The 27,548-nt window shown below is 41.4% G+C and overlaps 1 protein-coding gene across 1 annotated transcript; it reads left to right on the forward strand.

The window, feature by feature from the left end:
- Positions 1-6,394: 6,394 nt before the first annotated feature.
- LOC306770007 (CMP-N-acetylneuraminate-beta-galactosamide-alpha-2,3-sialyltransferase 2-like) lies at positions 6,395-16,480 on the forward strand (the record flags this gene model as incomplete). The annotated part of the gene is made up of 7 exons (XM_079258775.1): positions 6,395-6,473; positions 6,786-6,898; positions 8,985-9,181; positions 9,297-9,461; positions 10,560-10,593; positions 15,781-15,900; positions 16,313-16,480. 7 exons carry the CDS (start codon positions 6,395-6,397, stop codon positions 16,478-16,480), a joined length of 876 nt encoding a protein of 291 aa, XP_079114901.1.
- Between the last annotated feature and the right edge of the window lie 11,068 nt (positions 16,481-27,548).

Below are 27,548 nucleotides of genomic sequence, written 5' to 3' on the forward strand. Positions count from 1 at the left end.
ACTTACATTTTTAAGATGGTATACAGGAAATGGCACCAGTTGGAGTTTTCTTTGGACATCCCATGCCCCCTCCAGCATTTGGCGCCCCACAGGCAGTCACCTATCTGGCCTGAGTGGCTCTGCCAGAGCTCCATCAAACAATTCAAGTGAACATATAAACATCTACATCCACAGAGATATTAGGTTCATTATGTTTAATCTGATTTGAGACATAATCTGTTCTTGTAATATAACTTTATTTCTGTTGACAGATGCCTCCAATGCCATGGATCTGTCTATACCACAAGTGGCTTTTTAATAGGACATTTTACATACCCCAATGAATTTTGTTTTATTCTGTTATTTTTTAATTTTTTAATTATTCTCTATTATTAACATTAACAAATCCAAAATGAGGCCCTGTGATGGACTGGTGAGCGGTCCAAAGTATACCCTGCCTTTTGCCCAAAGACTGCTGGGATAGGCTCAAGCTTCCCCGCGACCATTCATTGGATTAAGTGGTTAGGCTGATGAAACAATAAATGAAGTCCAAAAATCAGAAATCCAGTATAAGTGACATTGGGGATGTGCAATATTGTATTGCTTGCGGTAATGCCATCTTTAACCCTCAGAATGGCATTGTTACTGGTTTGACGATGTAATTTAACTGCATCTTAACCGCGTAGAACAGTGGAGCTGAGCTGAATGAGCAAACAATGAAACAAGGCCAAACAAAGCAGAGTGCGACTGTATTAAAGAATATTTATTTCTGCTGAAAACATTGAAACAATAGTGAATCACATGTTCTTAAAGACAGCACACTCTGGCAGCATCTGAATCCGGGCAAATACAGGAAGTAGATCTGCCATCTGTGCTCCCCAGTGCTCCACACTTCGCTATTCTGTGGCTATATTTATTGAATATTTCTAGACTTTAATAGCAAAGTCTTTCTCAAAACAGGAGTAGCAACAACTCCATTTACTCCATTTACTTTTTTTGGGCTCCTACCTCAGAGAGAAGCAGTGCCACCACCATGCTATAAATAACAAGCAAGTGACCAATGGTGGGGAACTTGTGAACTACCTAACCCACTTTGAGAGGATAGTTAAGCAGAGCAAAAGAGAAGTTATGTGATGTGCCCTTGGTGACAATGGTTTTAGAAGGCCTGACGGACAATTTTGATCCATTTTCAGTGCACATAACTCAGACAAGAGACACATTGTCCCTCACTGAGTTCATAACTAGACTTAGGAGTTTTGACCGCACACTCCGCTTCCGCAGCAAACCCTGAACCGATGAGGTGATGACTACAAAACACGGAGCCTCACGACCATAGATTAAAAACAAAGAGGAAAAACATTTCAACAGGGAATATACAAGAGAAAAGCATATCACTGCAGTAAAACATGTGTACAGATATTTAAAGGGTACTACAGATCTTGAGTTGAGTTACAAAAAAGATGACACTAAACTGGAACTAAAGCGTTATACTGATGCAGACTGGGGAATGACCCAAAGGACAGGGAAGCACCACAGGCTATGGTTTCCGTCTACAAAAAGATGGTGCATCATTTAATGGAAAACAAAGAAACGGCAAATTGTGGCGCTGTCAACTTGTGAGAATGAGTGCATAGCGGTGGCAGCCACCATTCAGGAAGCTCTTTACCTCACACAACTACTGAAGGACATGAATCACTGTTTCCAGGATACATCAAGGATTTTCGAGGACAATCAAGGGACTATGCGTCTGGCAAAGAATCCTGTAAACCACCAGAGGAGCAAACATGTAAACATTAAATCCCACTTTATTTGGTCAAGTGTGTTACAGGGTGACATTGCTCTGGTGCGCTATCCTTCAGAAAACATGGTGGAAGACGTGTTCACAAAGTCTGCTAAAAGAGCAAAAAACAGTTCTGCTCATATTTGTTTGGCCTGTGAAGTTTAAATGAGATAAATGAAACCATCAAGTGGGGGTGTTAGAGACCACAGGTGTCAAACTCCAGTCCTGGAGGGCCGGTATCCTGAAGGTTTTTGTTGTCTCTTTGCTCCAACACACCTGACCAAAACTTAGAAACAGGTTGACAAGAAGCTGCTGGATCCATTTGATTTGAATCAGCTGCGTTGGTAGAGGGAAGCAACAAAAACCTGATGGATACCGGCCCTCCAGGACTGGAGAATTTTGCACAAGTTGCTGTTCTCTAACAAGGAGCTTAACGGCAAAAATCACGGCAGATGTGTGATCCTTGAATTGACCAATAAATTTCCTGGTTTAATTAGAGCTGGTGTTTAAACAGTTGTCCTCATCATGCTGTTCACATTTTGACATCATGAGACCAAGACGACGCCTAACAATGGAACAACAGTCCCTTGCCATTGCGATGCTTCAAACAGGACGTTCTCAGACAGAAGTGGCCACTGAGCTTGGAGTGTCACAGAGTGTCATCAGCAGGTTGCAACAGAGATATGGAGAGACTGGAATAGTCACAGAAAGGCCTAGAAGTGGACGTCCTTTGGCCACATCCCGTGCTGATGACCGCTACATTGTGAACACTGCCCTGAGAAACCGGATGATGAATGCCACTCAACTCCAGGCACGTTTAAGAGAGGTGAGAGGCACCCAAGTGTCACGTCAGACCATTGGAAACCGTTTACATCAGCGTGGTCTGCGTGCTAGACGACCTGCACGGGTACCTGACCACACCACCAGGCACAGGCATCATCGTCTTGCATGGGCCAGGGAGCATTTACGCTGGACGAGGAACCAGTGGGCCTCAGTGCTGTTCTCTGATGAAAGTCGATTCACACTGAGCAGAAATGATGGCCGGCAACGATGTTGAAGACGTCAGGGAGAGCGCTATGCATCAGCCACTGTTGTCACCAGGCCAGCTTTTGGTGGTGGCGGTGTTACAGTGTGGGCAGGGGTGTCCACTTGGTACAGAACTGCCCTACACTTTGTGAATGGTACAGTGACAAGCCCATACTACCTGAATAACATCATTAATCCAGTGATTGTGCCCCTACATGAACAGCACAGGCCTAATTTCATCTTCATGGACAACAATGCTCCTGCTCGTCGAGGCCGCATCATCAGGGAATGGCTGTTGGAAACTGGTGTACCTCAAATGGAATGGCCTGCACTCTCTCCAGACCTGAATCCCATTGAAAACCTGTGGGATCAGCTGAACCGTCGTGTAGAGGCTCGAAACCCTGCACCCCAGAACCTCAATGACCTGAGGGCTGCCCTTCAAGAAGAGTGGGATGCCATGCCTCAGCAGGCAATAAGTTGCCTTGTGAACAGCATGAGACGTCGTTGTCAAGCTGTAATTGATGCTCAAGGGCACATGACGAGATATTGACACGTTCAAATTTTTTGTTGTGGTGTAACTACCATTGTTGTTACCTTTTGTGTTGAATGAATTTTTTGAGATAAGGAAATCAGTAGTGCATCCTTCTACTTAAATGTCTTACTTTTATGATATTATATCACTGTAGCATGAACATATTGCATTTTCCATAAATTTCACCTGAAAGCCAAATATCCCTAACTTTTTGTGAGTAGTGTATGTAAGTTCTGTTTTATGCTAGTTAAAAATAAAAAGAGTGGGACCTCTTTCCTCGAGCAAAGAAGCTCTCGCAGCTTTGTTGAGCGGGAACGAAGAAGCGCCATGCGACAAGTTAGCAGCAGCATAATATGTCTCCTGTGCTTTATGAGTAAGTGACAAGCGTATTTACGTGTGTGTGTGAGTGATGCCCACATCCACAGAGTCTTCGGAATAGGGATCCCAGATCCAGAGGGACACATCCGCTACAGAGAAATCAACACCCACCCCTATGTGACTTCATTCTTCGAAAATTCTGATCAATGCGCACGTTCCTCACTTCATGTACATCTGTTTGGAACAGAAAATAATGCAACAAAACAATGAAAAGCTTTGTTAAATACGTAACAGTTGCCCCTTTCCAGCTTTAGTGTACCACATTTTGCCATCAAACTACCCAATACATGTTTAGCTAACTGCTGTAACACAATGGTTTTACCCCAAATGAGACATGGCACACACACCGTCATTTACAACATAAACACAGATTATTCACGCTTATTGCTCTTCTCAGAAAATTAACTGAAATGTCTTACATATCAAGTTTCTGAGGTGCTCTCAGAATAATGTTGATAACTTGACTGGAGTCTATATGGTTTTATATGGGAAACTCAACCCTTTGCCTCCTAATATTCTTTTGTCCACCTGCATTTGACAGTTTGTTGAAACAACGAGCTCAAAGGGCGGACAGTTGAAAAACTTGGTAGAAACTTGTGATAATAGTTAAAAAACCCAAAAATTAGCACAGGTGGCTAACATTTTTTGGGCTAGGGTGCATTCAGGACAGATTAATTTTTGTCATGAGTTTTGTGGAGTACATTTCTGTCAATCTTGTGTCCACAGTACGCTATGGCATCTTCAAAGAGTTCCCATTTGTCTTCGCTAGCGGCCACATATTTTCAGTTTGTGTTTTGCTAGTTTTGTTTTGTTTTTTCATTTTCTTGTTCTTTTCATTATATTTTTAAAATATTATCACATGTAACTTTTAGATTAGTTAAATAATTATTCACATTTATTTGCCGAGTCATTGTCTGAATTCCTTGAGTCATGATTTGGGTAAGAAATTGGGTAAGATTATGAAGGGTCTTCACGCTATGTTTGCTCCCTTTAGGCAAAATTGTTCGACAACATGGAATAAACTTTTATTGTTATGCAGATGATACTCAGATATACTTATCCCTTAAAACCAGATGAAAGAAATCAGCCCGATAGGCTACAAAATTGTCTCATAGACATAAAGACTTGGATGTCTAGACATTTTCTCCTCTTAAACTCAGATAAGACTGAAGTAATTCTCGTTGGATCTGAAAAACTCAGAGCTAAATTTTCCAGTTTTGTAATGAACCTGGATGGCATTACTTTAGCTTCCAGTGCTACAGTGAGAATCCTTGGAGTAATATTTGACCCTGACCTGTCCTTTGGCCCACATATTGAGCAGGTTACTAAAACAGCCTTCTTTCATTGACGCAATATAGCCTTAATTAGGGACATTCTGTCTCAGAGTGATGCAGAAAAACTGGTTCACGCTTTTGTTACTTCGAGACTAGATTACTGTAACTCTCTATTACTGGGCTGTCCTAAATATGCCCCGAAAAGCCTTCAGCTGATCCAGAATTCTGCAGCCAGAGTCCTGACCAGAACCAGCATGAGAGATCATATTTCTTCAGTTTTAGCCTCTCTTCATTGGCTGCCTGTTGAATCTAGAATAGAATTTAAAATCCTTCTCCTTACATATAAAGCTCTCTACAACCAGGCACCACTATATATCAAAGACCTCATAGTTCCTTATATACCAACCAGAATACTTTGTTCGCAGACTGCAGGCTTACTTGTGGTTCCTACAGTCTCAAAGAGCTGAGCAGGAGGCAGAGCTTCTTTTACTTTATCTCCCCCCCCCCCCCCCCCCCCTCCCCCGATAATATTTATAATAATACTTATAATATTCTGACAGTCTACACAGTCTAGGTTACAACTACGTAGAAACCTGTTGCGTGGCTTTACCAGGAAAGCGTTCGGAACTTCAGCCCAGGAGTTTTGGTATTAAAAGTTTCTTGGTGCCACCTGAAGCTGTTCCTGAGTGCAGCCATAGCTGCCCTGGCTGGTGGAAACACCAGCCAGAGCCAGGGTGCTCCAGCAGACTTGTTACTACCAGCACAGAAATCATTGAGATTTTGTATTCTGGTGACTGCATTATGATTGGAGAACATTTCCTGCAACAGTGATGCAATTTGATGGACTTGTTTTCAAACTGTTCCAGCAGGGCGTCATGACAAAAATAAAAATCAGCTCTGAAATATATTTTTTTTCAAATCCTGTATTTTTTCATCCTCTGCCTGCATATTAATGAAAAGCTTTTCTTTACCTGCCTCTCACATCACGTTTATATGGAGGCAAACCGTTTTTTATGCTTTTATCCACCATAAAACACTGTCAGACCATTTACTTGATATAAAGGGAAAACGTCACTGGATTACTCAGATGTTTGGCCTGGAAGGTCAAAGGGTTTTTGACTGCAAAAGAATGAGTTGGTACTGTTTGTTTGCCACAAAGATTATGCACCAGGAAAGGAATAGAGATGACTGAACCTGCAATAAACGAATCTGAGTGGAAAATTAATTGTACAGTATACGATGAAGGCGAAGCAGGTTTGTATAGACTTATCTTCTTCATGTATTAAAAAAAACGAAGAATACAAATGCGTGTGATCATTTGCACACGCATACAGACGCATCCACCATGTTGCATAGTACAACTCTAGAAGGATATCGTTTGTCTTCTTAACCAACAAGACAACAATTAAAGAAATAAACAAACAAATGGCTCAAACGAAAAGATATCCTGTGGATCCTTTCACACCAGTCGCCAGCCCACCCATGACCACAGAGGACGACCCAGGTTAGGCCTTGATCCTCACAGCAGCCAAAAGGCTGCAATGTAAGGACCACCCAGTAAAAGTCATCCTGATGGCAACAGATTGAATGGGCATAGCTCCCAGCATGGAGGATCCCCATGAGGAAAACACTGGAATGAACCAAGTTTTAAAGGATCAAATCAAATGAAGATAATACATATATAAATAGGTGAATAAAAATAGAATGATAATAATAACGACAATAATCCTTACATGGACAAAAAAAACCACATAAGATCATCTAAAAGCTAAACTCAAAATGTGGGTCTTGAACTTCTTTTTAAAAACATTAATAGTCTCTGCAGCCCTGAGGTTCTCTGAGGGCCATAGTAATGAAAAGAGACCTCACCGTAAGTTTTTGGCCCTCACTGCAGAAAAACAAAGCTGGCACCCGTGGACCTCGGTGTCTGTGAGGGCTCATATCTTAAAAGGAGGTCAGCTATAAAAACAAAAGGTCCAAGACTATTAAGACTTTTTAAATAACTAAAAAAAAGCTTTAAATCAATTCTAAAACAAACATGGAAAACCGAACAAAACACACCGCCGATGCAGCGTTTTAAAAACGGGTGTAATGTGTTCACGTCCTCTGATCCTTGTCAGAACTCGTGCCTCTGAGTTCTGGAGTACTGTAAACTTGAAATAGACTTTTTGGGAAGGCAAGAGAGCAGAGCGTTACAATCATCTCATCTACTAGAAAGGACGCACGCATCATCACCTCTCTACTGGCAAGAGAGAAAAATGGGCGAGGCCTTTTGGATGATAAAATCCTGTTTTTGTTCAACTTTTTATGTGTGGATTAAAATCCAGTTTAGAGTCAACAAGGACACCCAGACTTTTCACACATTGAGAAGAATTGAAACTCTGCAGTTATGATCTCTCTCTTTTCCTCAGGACAGATAATTAAAACTTCAGTTTTGTCCTGGTTGAACTGGAATAATAATTATCTGCCATCCATTACTTTAGATCTAAAATACAGTGTTAAGGAAGATTAACGAGTGTCGTCTCTTTTATTCTTTCCTCTGTGTTTTTATCCACCTGAGGCTGTTTAATAAATCTGAATTACATTGAAAATTATGCCCAGGCACACACACACACACACACACACACACACACACACACACACACACACACTTAGTCTGTTTTAATTTCATTTCCTAACATTCATTAACAATATTAACATGTTCTTATCAACACTACTCAATAACATCTTTTTTTTCGTGTTATACTTACAGAGAAGATTAGAGAAAACAGAAATTCAATTGCAGACTTACATAGAAGTGTACAAAAAAAACCACACCCCTCCAAACTTTTCATTGCACCAATCCTGTCCTTGCATGTGGGGTTAAAAAATAAACAAAAAAGAATAGCACTTCTGTTCCACAATTGTGTTTTGTCATCTTTACCCGAGACACTTTCTATCTTTTTCACCGGAAGGGTGGATTTACTCTGCGATCAGGTAAGAGATGAAAAAAAAACCTCACAAAAAAAAAACCAGACACAGTGCAGCATTATTATGTGTTGTTATAGTTTTAAATGTTACCATTTCAGTTTTACAGAAATTACAACTTTGATTAGTCATGCCATTCTAGATGTTTTCTCCTGTCAAGTTAAAAAAAAAAAAAAAAAAAAAAAATCAGTTTACTAATGTATTTAATGAAATGATGCAGTATTTATAGTTAATTGCAATTTCATATTTAGAAAAAATAATATTTTTCTTTTGTTTTTTTATCACACACTTTACAGACTGAACCTAAAAGATTTCCAAGATGTCCAACATGAAGTCCAAACAGATGGTTTTCATTTTTCTGCTGTCTTTCGTGTCCTTTGGGATGTTTATAAGTCACCACTTCCTTACAACTGACTGGCTGGAGTTTCAGGAAGAAAGCTTGTGTGCTTGTGAGGAATGTTCAGTGAAACACCAACAAGTGCTTAATATTAGTATTAATAGTTCTGTTCAACCATTTTTATTTGCAAAGCAGAGCCTCTCTGGGGATGCTTTCCACTGGTGGAAGGTAGGCTTTAAAAGTCATTCGATGGAGGTGATTCTGTACCATTATTCAGATAAAAATGTAAAAACAGATATTCTTTTTCACTTTTAAAACTTATCTGCATTTTTGACTCATAAAAAATTATTAATAAATAAATCAAACTGGATTTTCTTTATCTTCTTCAAGACTGTTCATTGTGTAACTTAATTAAAACGATAAAGAAAAGGACGTTTAGGATTTCATTTTCTAAATATTTCCCAACAATTATAGACCACAGTTTATGCTAATGTATTTCAATTTTCTAATTGAACATTTCAAGGGATTGCTTTGAAATTGAAATCTTCAATGTCCTTTTCTTTCCCATTTTACACAATGAGCAGGCTTGAAGGAGAAAAATGAAAGCATTTCTTCATCTGGAGTTCCTCTTGTTATTTTGCTAAAATAAATACCTAAATAGAAGAATAGCTGAATCCTGCTCTGACTGATTGTGTTTCTTATTTTTGTCAGGGCATTTATTATGAACGGTACAACTTCAGCGTCTACAAAGAAACAGTGGAGAAGATATTTGAAATATTTCCACGCAGACCAGACCTTGCAGAACCCAGCCCTGATCGCTGCAGGACTTGTGCAGTGGTGGGGAATTCTGTTAATCTGAAAGGATCCCATTACGGACCTCTGATAGACAATCAGGATGTCGTCATAAGGTAAGATATCAGCAAAATTATTTTCTCCTTAATGTTAGCTGCATGTCTCATACAAATCCAGCTTTTAAAAAAAAATTAACACACTGACATAAATGATGTATTCTCTGCCATTTAGGATGAATACTGCTCGTATCAAAGGCTATGAAGTGGATGTTGGAAACAAAACGACTCATCATATCATGTATCCAGAAAGTGCTGTACATTTAGATAACACCACTCATCTTATTCTGTTTCCATTCAAGCTACTTGATCTACAGTGGCTCATCAAAGCCTTCTCTTCGTGAGTAAAATTTAAGCACTGATTAGGCTAAATCAACATGATTTAAAATGGATTTTTACAGGGAGCTAGCTAGGTTGGTCATCTAAAAGTAGCTAGAGAATGACAAGGTGGCAATGACAAGTCCGTTGGAGAATGAGCTGCTTTGCTAATGTCACAAGTCACTAGCCTATATTTTAATCTGAAAACATAAAAAAGCTTTAGCTTTACTTCTGGGTTAACCATCCCGGAAATAAATCCTGAATTGCTTCATCCAATTGCTTCATTGTTTGCCTCCTTACCCTCCTCAGTTGCCTAGGAGCTGTCAAAATATCATTAACCCTTTATAGGGCAATAAAATACCTTGAAATGAGAAATTTTAACTTAAAATTGTCCTTTTGGTATGTACCAAGACCTCCATTCTGTTGTTACATTGACAAAAAAAAATAGTTTCATGTTGAAAATGAAAGAAAATAAAGTGATAAAAAAAAATAGTCACTTGCCCCATAAAGGGTTAATTGACCTTGTGTGGTGCAAATGGATTTGTCTTTCATTGTCCATGAGAACAAAGGCTGTAAAATTGTTGAGAATTTGTAGAAAACAACTTCATGCTACTCATTTATTTTTCTGACATTACCGGATGTTCAGGATGCCCCATGCCTAAATACCAATAAACCAGTTCCATCCCTACTGGGAAACAGATTCTAGCAGAATTGTAGTACCAGTTTTACATGAACAATGGGTGTGGTTACATGGTGTTTTTTAATTCAGAATTAAAAATTTGGAATTAAATAATTTGGAATTAAACAATTTGGAATTAACGGATTCTCCTATGAGTTTACATGAAAATAATAATTCCAAATGGAGGCTTACATGAAACACCTGTATGTTATTACTACAGGAATAATGTGGAAAGAACAACACGTGTGTTCCAGGGATAAAAATTGTTTTGAATTATCTACATTTTTTTCATTTAAATTTAGAAAATTATCACTTCCTTGTTGAGTTTTATTTACCTATTTAGATTTTGATTTACAACCTTCTTTTATCCTGTGAAATGCTCAGTGTCATGTAAGTGGTTCATCTATTTTTCATATGGTCTTTTTATGCTATATCCAACAGGTCAAAATCAAAAATAAAAGCTAACAAGGATTTGGTGAGTATTTTACTGTATCCAGTTCATTTTTTTAAACTCCCTGCATGCTTTGAAGATTCGACTAAAAGCTTTTTTGGATTAAAGAACATTTGAAACTGTGAAAGCTGACCTGGCCAGTTTCCAGACGGGTTCTGTTCCATTTTCTGACTGTGCCATGACTTTGTTCAACTGCATAGTGCACCAAATCACATTGTGAGCATGTCAGACGTGGAGCAGCAATGGGTGTGGTCTGCATACCTGTAACCACAAAATCACACGTTCTTTTAATAGGTATATCACTTAATGGCTCTTTACAGACTGCCAACCTGTATGAATGGGTGGTATGCATTGAAAAGCCTCACCTTCCCAGAGTGTGCAGCAGCTCTGTTTCCTTCTTCAACAGCCACATCGATCTCATTTCACTTGAAGGCTGGATGATATGCATCTCTTCAAGGTTTCCATGATGAGGGTGTGTTCATGAAGTGCAAAATGACTTGTTAGCTGGTAAAAATCCATAAATTAGCCGTGTCATTGTTTAAGTTGCAGGATGGTTGGCTCGAGTGGTAGAGCCACTTGTCATGTGCCGATGGTCGGTGGTTTGAGTCCTGCTCTCTGCGCTACTGCAGCCCCGAGGAGGCTTGTTCTCTGTGGGGTGGACCCCAGTGCGGAGGGTTGCGTCAGGAAGGGGGAAACATGGTTTAATACAATTACGCCAATTCACCCAAACAATGATTCTCTGTGGCGACCCCTTCAATTAGGAATGAGCTGAAAGGGAAACAACATTATTTACTTAAAATTGTGTGAAAATAGTCATGTTATAGTCCAGAAATGACAGTGTTTATATGATCAAGCATCTTAGTCATCCGAATCAGGTCGCAGTGGTCTTTCTATGTTTTGGTTGATGCAAGCAAAGTGTCCATAGACCCACAATGCACTTTGTTTTGCAGTTCACTTCCTGTATTTGGTCCACTTCAAATGGACTAAGACCTGCATTGACAGGCAGACCAAGTCAACTTATTTGATGCAAATCTGAATTTGTTATGGCCATTTATGATTTCCCAAACTAAGCAGACTGTGGACCAAAAAATGGACCAAGATTCAAATCAAAAAGGACTGATGTGAATGTGTCCTCAGTTTTTTTCATGTGTGTGGTTACTATAATCTCTATACTCTGCGGTGGGCTGACCACAGGCATGAGAATTAACACTGTCACCACACAACAAGAAGATTCCTAAAAACCTGAACTATGGACTGTTGTGTCCAGTGGAGACCCTGTTATGTCCTATGCCTAGACAAACTTTATTAGCAAAGTAATAAGGAATTAATAGTACGGTAATTTACATAAGGCTGTTTCATTACTTGCAAAAAATTCAGATACCGTCATCTTTGCCCATTTCATCGCTTCCTCTTCCTTCTTTTCTGAGCTGACCAATTGACTGTTTCTTTGAAATTTTACGGTCCATTTGTTAATTTAACATTTGACTTAAGAATAGATTAACAATAAATAAAGAATAAACTCATCCTCCTCATACCCAAAGTATGTTATGTAAACCATTCCACCTAGATGTGTAAACGTCCCTACCTTGGTATAAAATTACTGTAACAGTACTATGCATAGTGTTGCTACAGTAATGCGTAGTAGTAGTGCGTCTTTAATAAGATCTCTCTCAGCATCTGTTCAGAAATAATCTCAACATCTTTGTTGACACTCATTTCAAAATGCAGAATTGGATATATTATTGAATTAGGTCAGATCAATGTTTCTCAGTTGATCGCAGTATTGTGAGTTTAGAAACCAATTAAACTACACGTCTGTTCAGCCCCCCCACCCACACCCCCTCCCCCTTCAGCAATTATAACTCCATCCATCCATCCATCCATCCATCCATCCATCCATCCATCCATCTTCTGCCGCTTATCCGGGGTCAGGTCGCAGGGGCAGCAGCCTAATCAGGGAAGCCCAGACTTCCCTCTCCCCAGCCACATTTGCCAACTCTGTGGGGGGGATCCCGAGGTGTTTCCAGGCCAGCCGAGAGATATAATCCCTTCAGTGTGTCCTTGATCTTCCCCAGGGTCTCCTACCAGGGAGGCGTCCAGGAGGCATCCTGACCAGATGCCCGAGCCATCTCAACTGGTTCCTCTCGATGCGGAGGAGCAGCGGCTCTACTCTGAGCCCCTCCCGGATGATCGAGGTCCTCACCCTATCTCTAAGGGAGAGCCCGGCCACCCTGCGGAGGAAACTTATTTCAGCCGCCTGTATACGAGATCTCGTTCTTTCTGTCACGACCCACAGCTCGTGACCATAGGTGAGGGTAGGAATGTAAATCGACTGGTAAATCGGGAGCTTTGCCTTCTGACTCAGCTTCTTTTTCACCACGACAGACCGATGCAGAGTCTGCATTACTGCAGATGCTGCACCAATCCATCTGTCGATCTCACGCTCCATCCTTCCCTCACTCGTGAACAAGACCCCAAGGTATTCAAACTCCTCCACTTGAGGCAGGACCTGACTCCTGACATGGAGAGGGCAATCCACCCTATTCCGGCTGAGGACCATGGTCTCAGGTTTGGAGGTGCTGATTCTCATCCCAGCCGCTTCACACTCGGCCACGAATCGCTCAAGCGAGAGCTGGAGATCACGACCAGATGAAGCCAACAGGACCACGTCATCTGCAAAAAGCAGGGACCCAATCCTGAGGCCACCAAGTCGGATCCCCTCAACACTTCGGCTGCACCTAGAAATTCTGTCCAAATAAGTTATGAACAGAATCGGGGATAAAGGGCAGCCTTGGTGGAGTCCAACCCTCACTGGAAACAAATATGACTTACTACCGGCAATGCAGACCACGCTCTGACACCTGTTGTACAGGGACCGGACAGCTGTTACAAGGGGGTCCAGTACCCCATACTCCCAGAATACCCCCCACAGGAGCCCCCGGGGGACACGGTCAAACGTCTTCTCCAGATCCACAAAGCACATGTAGACTGGTTGGGCAAACTCCCATGCCCCCTCCAGGACCCAAAAGAGGGTAAAGAGCTGGTCCACTGTTCCACGACCAGGATGAAAACCACACTGCTCCTCCTCAATCTGAGATTAGACTATCCGGCGGATACTCCTCTCCAGGACCCCTGAATAGACCTTACCAGGGAGGCTGAGGAGTGTGATTCCCTGTAATTAGAACACACTCTCTGGTTCCCCTTCTTAAAAAGGGGGACCACCACATCAGTTTGCCAGTTGAGAGGCCCTGCCCCCGATGTCCACACGATGCTGCAGAGACGTGTCAGCCAGGACAGCCCCACAGCATCCAGAACCTTAAGGAACTCTGGGTGGATATCTTCCACCCCCGGGGCCTTGCCGCCAAGGAGTTTTTCAACCAACTCAGTGACTTTATCCCAAGAGATAGGAGAGTCCACCCCTGAGTCGCCCAATTCCCCTTCCTTATCGGAAGACATGTTGGTAGGATTGAGGAGGTCTTCGAAGTATTCCTTCCACCGACCCACTACGTCCCGAGTTGAGGTCAACAGCTCCCCATCTCCACTGTACACAGTATTGACGGAGCACTGCTTCTGCCTCCTGAGCCGCCAGATGGTGGACCAGAATTGCCTCCATGGCGTCGCCAAACTCCTCCCACACCTGAGTTTTTTGCCTTGGTGACAGCCGAAGCTGCATGCCGCTTAGCCTGTTGGTATCTATCAGCTGCCTCCAGAGTCCCACAGGCCAATTAGGTCCGATAGAACTCTTTCTTCAGCTCTAAGGCATCCCTCACTGCTGGTGTCCACTAACAAGTTCTGGGGATGACCGCCACAACAGGCACCAATGACCTTACGGCCACAGCTCCTGATGGCCACCTCAACAATAGAGACACAGCCCATTCAGACTCAATGTCTCCCGCCTCACTCGGGACATGGTTGAAGCTCGCTCTGATGGGGGACTCAGCCAGACATTCCCAGCTGACCCTCACAACACGTTTGGGCCTGCCAGATCTGACCGGCTTCCTCCCCCACCATCTGAGCCAACTCACCACCAGGTGGTGATCAGTTGACAGCTCCGCCTCCCTTTTCACCCGAGTGTCCAAGGCATGTGGCTGCAGGTCCGATGATATGGCTACAAAATCGATCATCGAACTGCGGCCCAGGGAGTCCTGATGGCAGGTGTACATATGCACATTATGGACACTCTTATGTTGGAACATGGTGTTCATTATGGACAATCCACGACGAGCACAGAAGTCCAATAACAAAACACCATTTGGGTTCAGAGAGGGGGGACCATGCCTCCCAATCACTCCCCTCCAGTTCTCACTGTCATTGCCCAAGTGAGCATTGAAGTGAGCAATTATAATTAATTGAATAATAATTATTATTTCAACAACATAAAGAATGCTGATGCTTAGGTGAATGTCACACTTATAAAATAATATTAATACTGGTAATAAAATGTTTTCCTGTTCTTTAATTCTTCCCTTTTTAAAAAAATATATCCTATATTTGAAGATGCATACCATAACTTTCTGACTATATAACTTTTACATCTGAGACATGACGTTTCGCTTCAGAGTAAAATAAGGAACTGGCTGTTTTGAACATGTAACGTCTCTGATTCACCAAAGAAACGCAAGAAGATTTAAAGAGAGAAAGAAACAAAAAAAGAGTCATCATAAGATAATCTTTTGCTGGCTGGAGAGAGCTAACAGGTCAGGTCAACTGTTGAGTCATTGGGAGTGAGAATGTGTTGGTCAGGTAGGATACGGGATGGATGCTTGATTAGTCGCTGATAGGAGGCGCGTGACGGGGAAAATAGCAAAAGTTCTGTAGTGTGTCTTTAAGATCATAAATATCAGAAATTCCGCACTTTGAAAAATATGTGTTCTCACTCAGAAAATACACACCGATCTGTGGGTGAGAATGGTTAATAAATGAGGGCCCTGTTTGTGTCTTCATTCTATAAAATCTGCTCTTCCTCTTGACTCTCTGTGATGGCATGTATGTGTATGGTATGTGTAGTTCTGTGGTGTTAATCTGATCTGCTTGTCACGGTTTATCATCCTATCACTCATCAAGTCAAGCACTTCCTGAATCTGGTTTTGTTTGGTGTTTCTTTTGTGGTTCTTCTTTTTGTTCTGCAACAACTGAATGATCATAAAACAGTTGTATTTATTGCAAAAGTATTGCATTAGCGTGTTTAAAAACAGCTTTGCTTCTTACCAGGTAATGGTGCTTAATCCAGCTTTCATGATGTACGTTCATGATGAGTGGCTTCACAAGAAAGGCAGATATTCATCCACTGGCTTCATGGCTTTAATCCTAGCACTCCACGTTTGTGATGAGGTAATTTTCCTTCCATCATGTTACAAATTCCATCTAGTAACCACACTACTGTGTTTGCATGTGTGTGTGTATGTGAATATCTGTGTGAGTGCTCATCCAAAATACACAATGAGTGATAATAAGATAGTCATGTGAAAAAATGCAAATAAACCCACATCCAGTTGCTTTTTATCAGGTCTTTAAACTATGTAAATACGACTTCAGAGGAAGAGCTCGTGATATATCAGATTGTGTCATGATCAAACTAAATCAAAGCACAAGTGCAGGATCAATGTATTAAATTATTTTTTACTGCTTTTATAAGAATTAACCAGAAAATTGCAACCAGGTGCTGGTTTGTATTAACACAACAAAGACCAGCACCAGAATAAAAAAATGATTGACTTAAACTATGTGTTTTCTGTTTGCTTAGGTCCACGTGTTTGGTTTTGGAGCGGACAGTAATGGAAGCTGGAGCCATTACTGGGAGAAACTTAAGAGCCAAAAGTTTAAAACTGGACCACATCCTGGAGATCTTGAGTTTAACATTATCCAGCAGCTAGCTGAGAACAAGTTAATCCAGTATTATAAAGGACAGTGACTGTTCTCTCAGGACTTAAATAACTGATAAACACTGCTCAAAACATTAAGTGATCATATTTACATTGAGTTACCATGAAATCAATCAGTCACACATTTATTGAATATCAATGCGTCCGTGTTGGAAGTAAATATGATTGTTTTTATTTGTTTATTTATTTGCTGGTTCTTTCATCTTAAACCTGCTGTCATACAAATACAACAGAGAACAGGTAAAAATGAGAGGTGAGCCGCAAAACAGCCTCATTATTTGGTGAAACTTTGATAAAATAAATAATCTTTAATCTTTAATCTTATGAAATGTCTGAACAGCATGAAGGGTTTTTTCTCTCTAGCAGTTTCTAATTTTTACGTGCAAAAGGTAATATAATTACTTGATGAAATAATTATAATTATGCAGGTAACAGCTAGGAATTAAGGATAAAATGTAAAAAAAAAAAAAAAAAAAAAGTTATTTAGGGGAAAATAAACCATTTATCTGAAAATATGCTTATAGACAACATATTTTGCTGAATATATGAGTCCACTGTGGGGTCTTAAAGAGTGAAGGAAATAAAAAATGTCATTACTCATTCAAGCTTCTTGATTTGACTTGTGAAATGGGTTTTATGGCCTTTTTTTTTTTTTTTTTTTTTTAATAAACCACCTGGTGGTGAGTTGGCTCAGATGGTGGGGGAGGAAGCCGGTCAGAGCTGGCAGGCCCAAACGTGTTGTGAGGGTCTGCTGGGAACGTCTGGCTGAGTCCCCTGTCAGAGCGAGCTTCAACTCCCACCTTCAGCAGAGCTTCGAACATGTCCCGGGTGAGGCGGGGGACATTGAGTCCAAATGGGCTGTGTTCCGTGCCTCTATTGCTGAGGCGGCCGGCCGGAGCTGTGGCTGCAAGGTCGTTGGTGCCTGTCGTGGCGGTAATCCCAGGACTCGTTGGTGGACACCAGCAGTGAGGGATGCCGTCAAGCTGAAGAAGGAGTCCTATCGAGCCTTCTTGGCCTGTGGGACTCTGGAGGCAGCTGATGGGTACCGGCGGGCTAAGCGGCATGCGGCTTCGGCCGTTGCCGAGGCAAAAACTCGGGCATGGGAGGAGTTCGGCGAGGCCATGGAGAAAGACTTCCGGACGGCTTCGAGGAGATTCTGGTCCACCATCCGGCGGCTCAGGAGGGGGAAGCAGTGCTCCGTCAATACTGTGTACAGTGGAGGTGGGGAGCTGCTGACCTCAACTCGGGACGTTGTGGGTCGGTGGGGGGAATACTTCGAAGACCTCCTCAATCCTACCAACACGTCTTCCCATGAGGGAGCAGAGCTGGTGGACTCAGGGGTGGACTCTCCTATCTCTTGGGATAAAGTCGCTGAGTTGGTTGAAAAGCTCCTTGGCGGCAAGGCCCCGGGGGTGGAAGATATCCACCCAGAGTTCCTTAAGGTTCTGGATGCTGTGGGGCTGTCCTGGCTGACACGTCTCTGCAGCATCGTGTGGACATCGGGGGCAGGGCCTCTCAACTGGCAAACTGATGTGGTGGTCCCCCTTTTTAAGAAGGGGAACCAGAGAGTGTGTTCTAATTACAGGGAATCACACTCCTCAGCCTCCCTGGTAAGGTCTATTCAGGGGTCCTGAAGAGGAGGGTCCGCCGGATAGTCGAATCCCGGATTGAGGAGGAGCAGTGTGGTTTTCGTCCTGGTCGCGGAACAGTGGACCAGCTCTATACCCTCCCTGGGGTCCTGGAGGGGGCATGGGAGTTTGCCCAACCAGTCTACATGTGCTTTGTGGACCTGGAGAAGGCATTTGACCGTGTCCCCCGGGGGGCTCCTGTGGGGGGTACTCTGGGAGTATGGGGTACCGGACCCCCTTGTACGAGCTGTCCGGTCCCTGTACGACAGGTGTCAGAGCTTGGTCCGCATTGCCGGTAGTAAGTCGGATTCGTTTCCGGTGAGGGTTGGACTCCGCCAAGGCTGCCCTTTATCACCGATTCTGTTCATAACTTATATGGACAGAATTTCTAGGCGCAGCCGAGGGGTTGAGGGGATCCGACTTGGTGGCCTCAGGATTGGGTCCCTGCTTTTTGCGGATGACGTGGTCCTGTTGGCTTCATCTGGTCGTGATCTCCAGCTCTCGCTTGAGCGATTCGTGGCCGAGTGTGAAGCGGCTGGGATGAGAATCAGCACCTCCAAATCTGAGACCATGGTCCTCAGCCGGAATAGGGTGGATTGCTCTCTCCGGGTCGGGAGTGAGATCCTGCCTCAAGTGGAGGAGTTTAAATATCTCGGGGTCTTGTTCACGAGTGAGGGAAGGATGGAGGATGAGATTGACAGACGGATCGGTGCGGCGTCTGCAGTAATGCGGACTCTGCGCCGGTCTGTCGTGGTGAAGAAGAAGCTGAGCCAGAAGGCGAAGCTCTCGATTTACCAGTCGATCTACGTTCCTACCCTCACCTATGGTCATGAGCTGTGGGTCGTGACCGAAAGAACGAGATCTCGTATACAGGCGGCTGAAATGAGTTTCCTCCGCAGGGTGGCCGGGCTCTCCCTTAGAGATAGGGTGAGGAGCTCAGTCATCCGGGAGGGGCTCAGAGTAGCCTGGACGCCTCCCTGGTGAGGTGTTCCAGGCACGTCCCTCTGGGAGGAGACCCCGGGGAAGACCCAGGACACGCTGGAGGGATTACATCTCTCGGCTGGCCTGGGAACGCCTCGGGATCCCCCCCGCAGAGTTGGCAAATGTGGCTGGGGAGAGGGAAGTCTGGGCTTCCCTGCTTAGGCTGCTGCCCCCGCGACCCGACCCCGGATAAGCGGCAGAAGATGGATGGATGGATAAAAAGAAAATGCTATTTTTGATCTGCCTTTTTTTTGTTTTGGTGCACTTTTAAAATGTCTTATTTCTGAATAGAAATTTGCATGTATAGTTCTGATTATCTGTAACAACCCATAAATAAATCTTCCCTGGTTATCTGTGTGTCACATGCTTACAATAATAGCCATGCACTCATTTCACATATAAAACATTGAATATACTGAATAAACTGTCAACATGCAACTGTCCAGTAATATGATAACCCCAGTTTGAAGTGAAGCAGAAGCTCCCAAACACACGACTACATATGGGAGGCTGGTGGCAGAAATGAAGACATTATTTAATAAATTATATTTTTATATCAGGATTAGCCTAATGCACAACTCAGAAGTAACAACAAAGCAAAATTCAGGGATTAACAATGAAATCACTTATTAGCATAAAGACATGCCATACTGGCAAGAAGCGACCGGACAGACAGATGGAGCCAGAAAAGTCAGAATGAAACTATTGAGTCATCTTTGATTTGAGTTTCTAGTCATTCCACTTTTTTAGTTAAGATGAGGTAACGATTCAAGACTGTCATAGTTTCAGGATGTGATGAAATCCTTGGCACCAAGTGCAGAACAAAAGAAGTGTTTTCTTATCATCTCAGCAAACATTGTGAAACTGTGGAAAACATACCAGCACACTACCAGAAAAAACTAAATGTGGGCATTGACAAGATCAGGACACTTGCATAATAGAAAATAACTGACAGATTATCTATGTTTTTCACGCTACAGTACATTTTATGTATGCTACTTTGTGTTATTTCATCCTGCATGAAATTCTTTAAACGTCCCACATACCCCCCTCCCCCAGCCTATCGTCCCACCACCTCCACCTCTGACCATTACGTGGCTTTCTGTGCTCATGGAGGAGATATGAGTGAAAATGAGGTACACAGAACATAATGTAGGAAGACTTTAGCAGGAGTAGCAGGTTGAAGAATCTTCCAAACTCACACTAAGTGTTTTTCAATAAAACACTCAATCTGAAACTAAAACGGAACCTTTGTTTTTTTTAAATCTACAGGTAACATGAAATAAAAATGCATCTGTGTCATCAAGTTTTTTTTTAATTTCAATTAGTTTTCTTTGCAGACTCATCAGCCGACTTGGCTCATGGTGAACAGGACCTTCTTTCCTTTGATTCTTATCAACAGGAAGAACATGCACTTATCTGTGAGGGCCGGACATACCCCTCTGGTTGACCACAACTAAATAATAACTGGTTGTTGAGATTAAAAACTAAGTTACTGAATTGGCCCCAGACTATAAAAAATGTAAAGAAATGAAATGTAAACTTTAAAACTGAGAAGAAAATTTTAGTTGAATCAGAAGATTCACAGCCCTGCAGTTCATGCAAATATGATCTTATATAATGTTCTGTGTTACTTGTTAATATAAGATATCGGGTTGTAGTATTGATACTAGAAGTGAATGCATGAAAGGAGTATCAATATATATATATACATATATATATATATATATATATATATATATATATATATATATATATATATATATAAATATTTATATTATATATATAAATATATAAATATTTATATATATATATATATATATATATATATATATATATATATATATATATATATATATATGAAGAAAATATAAAATATTATATATAATATTATATATTAATATTGTATATTAGCGGTGTCCTCGTAACGTCACACCAACAACAAAACATCACATGTGCAACATCGTTTCTACCTGACACAATGCAACACACTCTGGTCGCTATGATAATGTTTCAACATACCTGCAAAATAAGACACAACACAAAAACAAACTTCATGATTTCGCTCGCTGTGACGTGCATAGAGTGAAATGGATGCAACAGAGAAAAACCGGTCACTTTTCAAAATAAAACATAATTTGCGTAAAAATAAAAATAAAATAAAGGAAATTATTTTTTCTTTCTTTGCGGCCCGGTACCAAATGACCGGGCTGTGGCCCGGGGGGTTGGAGATCACTGCTATGTATAATAGAAGTTTGTGTATTTGTAATTATTGGGTTTTCCATGATGAGGGTGTGTGGGTGAAGTGCAAAGGGACTCGTTAGCCAGTAAAAGTCCATACAGTGGCTGCATCATTGTTTCAGCTGCCGGCTTGAAATCGTATGGAAAAAAATTTGCAGCTGATAGATCAGAAATGACTGTTTTTCAACAGAAAAGGCCTGCATTTATATTTCTCATTAATCTTTTGTAGTTTATACACAAGAAAGCTGTCAGTTCGCATAACACACCCGGACTGAGATCGTCTTCATTCTGGAAGTCTTTATCTAGCCTGCACCAAAATATTGGGGGGTCAGATGCCAGCGGTTACATATCGTGTGGGATTCTGTCTATGCTTTACATTTCTGCCTGCTGAAACTACACCAAGAAAATGATCGGCTTACAACTGAACAACAGATATACAACAACAGGGTTCAAAAGGCATGAGTGGTAGGAGAAAATACATTAAGTAGAAAAGGAAGGTGGTGGGGTTGATAAAAAAGCAAATGATGGAAACATAGAACTTGTAAAATCTACGATGATGCGGATGACTCAGGTTTTAAACTCCAGACCTCGAGGGCCGATGTCTGGCAGGTTTTTGTGGTTTCCCTTCCCAACACAGCTGATTCAAATCAAAGGAATCCAACAGCTTCTTGCCAACCTGTTCATTTAATTTAGTCAGGTGTGTTGGAGCATGGAGACAACTAAAAACCAGCAGGATACGCAGCCCTTGAGGACTGGAGTTTGACACCTAAGTGAAGGGGATGCACCTATTGCAGCAGCTGTTGCAGCAGAACCTGCGGTGGCCCCAGCTCAGAGGGCAGAGGAGGGGGGGGCAGGATGTGAGGGTCTGATGTGGTTCTGCGGCTGCTTTTTAGATCGTTGTAATTTTTACTCAGAGAATTGACTCTCAGTTACATTCTGGTCCAGCTGTAAAGTCATTTTCAACAATAGGTCCAGATGAGAGTAATCCAGTATCTCTATTGTTGCTTTTTAAAGCCAAACAAAAGTTTTGCAATTCAGCAGAGTACACATTAAAACTGGAATTCAACCTATCATCTAAATTTCCCGAACATAAGGTTTTTTTAATATGATAAATAATTAGAATTGATGATTACTGGTGATATTACAGTTTAGCCAATGTTAATTATGTACTGTGTATACATGTAGAATGTACCACTGTCCTTCCTGCCAACACACTGCCTCCATGTGTTTGTCAGATGACATGGCATGCCATCTAATGTGAACTATTCTAAGCCTTCAAGATGCATCTTCCAATCATAAAGGTTCAAAATATATGTTTATGGAGAGAATAACGTGATACGGTGTACTAGACAATGGTATAAATGTGTAATATATGATTTTTTAACTGTGTAAACCATACTGTGTAACTTTGGGCTCTTGCAAATGTCTATTCAAACTCATACAAACATCAACCAATGTGAACACTGAAAATAACACATAACATACCATGGCAGGAATACTTACAACTCTAAATATATTTTGCTAGTCATGTTGAGACCCTCTGCTAACCTTAAAGGTGGAGTATGTAAGATTTTCAATATTTTCAAAATAAATGAGCTAAAGAAATAACTACAATCATAATTAGTTCTTTTTTTAAACATGTAGGTTCCAGTCTGTCCATATCTGATGCGTTATTAAATTACAAGTTTAATTAATGACAAAGACCTTTCTTAAATGTTTGCCTACCAGCAAAAAAAAAAAAGTGCTTTTTGTCATTTGTCATTAACTAAACTTGTAATTTAATAACACATCAAATATGGACAGACTGGAACCTACATGTTCAAAAAACTATCTAATTATGATTATAGTTATTTTTTTTATTTATTTATTTTGAAAATATTGAAAATCTTACATACTCCACCTTTAAGGGCCTCTATCATATGCGACGTTCTGTTATTCCAGCCCGAAGCATCACTCTACCCCCACCTTGCTGTTATGAGAGGCCTGTTAGGAACTCCATCTACCTGGACGGTCCGGCGTAGCGTAGCTTCCATCAGGGGGTGAAACTGGAAATGAGCCGTGCATTTCTGATCCCACTGCAAAAGAGGTCTGGAAGTCTGGCCCAGGTCCAGTCTCATGCACCTTGCAGTCTGTGGAGGATCCTACATGGAGATGTGCTCAGGATTCCAGAGAACTAAGCTTCCCATACCTGCTTGCTGCCCTTTTAACAGCCTTTTTACACAATGCTTTGCATGATGTAAACTTTCCCTAACAAAGTTTCACCCCGTTCTTTTCTGACTCCAGTATTTTTTTTCCCAGTATGACGGTCATGCTAGTCACAAGTTTTTGTGAAAGGTCCAATGTTTTCTCTGTCTTTTTTTGTTTTTTCTTCACAAGACATAGCTCTATTTTATGCTTTTTCATGTGCAAACAGACCTTTTTTTTTTATCCCCAAGACTGCATGGAAACTGAGACCCTCATAATGACGTGTAACAACCTCATCAGCAGTTTTGTTTTAATCAAGCTCATCTGGGAAACTAATCACTAAATATGTCTGAGATGGTTGTCAGCGTAGAAGCAGCCTCTTGAGATTCACTGCCGCTGGGAATCTTTCTGTACGCAGAGGTGTCAAGCTCCAGTCCTCGAGGGCCGGTACCCAGCAGGGTTTTGTTGTTTCCCTGCACCAGCAGACCTGATTCCAATCAAACGGATCCAACGTCGTCTTGTCAGCCTATTAGTTCATTTCGGTCAGGTGTGTTGGAGCATGGAGAAAACAAACACCTGCAGCATACTGACTCTCGAGCACTGGAGTTTGACACTTGTGCTCTGTAGCAGGGATCCTCAATCCTGGTCCTCGAGGACCGGTGTCCTGCAGGTTCTCCAAGCATCCCAGCTCCAACACACCTGATTCAAATCAATGTGTATTTAGCAGACGTATGCAGAGCTTGTCTCAGGCTGGTATGTTCCAGCAGGGACACTAGGAAAACCTGCAGGACACCAGGCCTTAAGGACCAGAAGTTCTCCATACTCTCCTTTCTTTAGCTTTTTTTTTTTTTTTTATCTGTAAAACACTTTGTGTACATTTTGTTATATGAAAAGTGCTTTATAGATAAAATTTGATTTGATTTACTGTTGCTTCATCAGTTTGTTGTGCTGTATAATACTGAATGCCACAAATAATACAGACACAAGTGGAAACTTTTTCCATGCAGTACACATTAAAAAGGTTGTGATGAGTTTAATTTAAATAAATTCAAGAAAAAACCTTTCACTTCAAAAAAACTGATCCAAATAAGCTGATTTAAAAAAAAAAAAAAACACATTGCATTTCTCTCTGAAAGTGTGCTTTGTGTAAAATCCAGTCTACATTTTAAGTATGTAACATTTATTTTGTACCTTGTAAAATGTAAATACAAAAATTTATGCATTTTAAATACTAAAATGTTCAAATAGTCAAATTTATTTTAAAACAACCTAAAAACTACAACCAGTTTTTTTCTCTAACTACCACATAAGGTGTTACCTGCTTCTGCAAAGCATCTGTGGTTTAATTATTTCACTCCTGAAAATGTAAAGTGAATTTATTTCTGCATATAAGAGAAAAGCTCAAACTGTGTTGAAAATAGTGAGACCATTAGAAAGCAGGACGGTTCAACTCGGCCCCATCAGGGAAGCAGCGCTGCAGGTTTTCAACACGTCCCTGCAGAAACACACCTGACTCAAGCTAATGAGTCATTGTGCAGAACTTTATTGGCTGTTGGATCCATTTAATCCGAGTCAGGTGTGTTGAAGCAGAGATTTGAGTTGAATATCCCTGCTATGAAGCATGCTGGAAACATTCCTGCCTTCTGAATAACAGCGACAGACTGACATCTAGAGGTAAACCTGCAGAACTTCAGTCTTTTTCTTCAAATCTGAAAACATTACACCTGCTGACAAGTTTGATGCCAACATGCAAAAGATTGTAAAAATTGTTTTTTAGTACTTAAATAAAAAAAAAAAAGTCAAATTGTTGTAATTCTCAATTCTGCTTTTATTTAGTTTCATGCTTTCATGTCATTTACATCCACACAAAACACAGAAATGCTTGACGAAATGAACCTTGAACAGCTACTCATGAAACAGGAGTAAATAAATTAGTTATATAATAAGATTTACTAAACTGCAGTAACATTTTCTTGTCATAGCAGCCTGTGATGTCATAACACTGCTCAAAACTACTGTCAACACGTTGGCATTGCACTTAACACTAAAAACTTTAGGAAATCTAACACAGCAGCTCACCAGCCTACATACTGGTGCTGATTAATGGTTGAAACCAGAAAATAGGCTGCACAGAGAGAGTCCACACCAGGGCCTCTATTTATAGAGGTCTATTTAAAAGGCTGACATGAGAACAGGAAGAGAAAATCTGATGAAGCTGACAAGCAGCTCATTCAGCCTCGCTTCTTTTTCTGAGGATGGCAACAACAAAGTTTCATACAGTAGAACCAAGTATTCTGACTCACTTAAACGTCTCAGTACTTGATTTCCACAAATAGTAATAATATTCACAAAGTTATTGCTGTTTTCTTTGACTTACAAGCCTGAAACTCAGAGAAAAAGATGTTTCATAACTTGGGTGTACTCAGGCTTTGTAGACTTTACCAACCAGCCTCGTACTCGTGGCTCAATGTGCAGGATTTGCTTTGTTTCTGCCTAAAGGGGCAAAAGCACAACAGCAATTAAACAGCAGCATCATAAGCCAAACACAACGGATACAAGGTAATGAGCGCAGTCTGCGAGTTACATTTGTATTCATTAGCAGCTGTGACAGCATAGCAGGGAATGTGCCCTGTCTCTCGGTGTGTCGTCGTGCTTAACTGTGGCCCTGGAGACGGTTAAAGCAGCAGGTTTCAAGCACTTGTTCACATGTTTGTTTCTGTGTTGTCAGACGGAAAGGATGTCGGCCAAGATGGCAGCATCAAAATGACAGTTAAGGATGAAAATGGATGCAATTATAAAAGACTGCTGCGTAAAAGTGTCCAAATAGCATCGCAGATACATAAATTAACCACCTCTGCATGAATCTGTCATGTTTGCCCTCTATGAAAATGCCCGGATCCTGCTGTCACCATGTCCATGTGTATCTCCCAGCCAGTGCAAGTAAACAACCTTCTCTCAGCCTGCACTGCATCTGACTCCAGCTGAGTGTAGGATGTTTACATGAACTGAGTCTGAGCATGCGCTATAGGAGGTATAGGCCATGCAACGCAAAGTTATGGATCACAAGGGGACGTCTAAGGTCTGAAAGCCCGATAGAGGGTGAAACAAAGGACAAAAATGACTGAATATTTACATGGCTGTTCCGTCTCCGCGGAGGCAAGAGGCAGTCGGCGGCCGCAAACATCAGACTGAAAGCTCTGTGGATAGACAGCTTCCAGTCGGGGATGTTTACAACCCCAAACTACTTAACTCAAAATATTCAATAATTAAATAGATTAATGAACATAAATGGCCCTTTTGGATTCTACTTACACAAAAACTCATATATTGTACTTGTAAGTTTATTAACAGTCTGTTAAAAGTTTCATATGACGATGCTGGCTCTGGATCCTTTCTGAAAGGATGCTCCAAACATCCTGAGTAGGCTTCAAGTCGGTGATGTTCTCTGCAACACAAAGCACAATGTTGTCAATCCCACTCTTATTCTGGCAGCGGAGGAAATCCTATAATGACCGACCATCTCACTTCCTCATGCTCTGGCGCGGATCATCACGGCAGGGACTTCCTCATAGCATTTATGCATGTGGGCAAACGCAGCTGCTGCTGATGATTCAAGCTGAACCACGAGGCTCTCAGCATAAAAGAAACAAAGTTTTCCTTTATTTTAATCAATGCTTCTTTTGACATTTTTCAGAAAAATGTCCCTCCTCTTCATGTTGCATGAGACAGGCGGCTTGCTCGGCAACCGTGGGACGGCCTCTTTAAGTAGCTTTCCTTCAAAGATCACCTGATGAACTAATTAACAAAGCTGTCAGAGATTGCAACCAGCCATTTAAGTTGACATGAGAAATAAAACAAACTACACTTTTGCACTTCATTTGACAATCTAATAGTTATTCTCTCACATCTTACAGATATAACATTGCACAGCAATGTCATATGCAACAGAGTAGCATGGGACCCTGTGGGAAAAGGCCATCTGACCAAGATAACAAGTGACAGCCTCAGTGGATTACATCTCAAGCAAGTCAAAAACTATCTTGGTTTATCATATTTTGCTGTC

This window comes from Telmatherina bonti, assembly GCF_933228915.1.
Source record: "Telmatherina bonti genome assembly, chromosome: 19".
NCBI classification, from domain to species: domain Eukaryota; kingdom Metazoa; phylum Chordata; class Actinopteri; order Atheriniformes; family Telmatherinidae; genus Telmatherina; species Telmatherina bonti.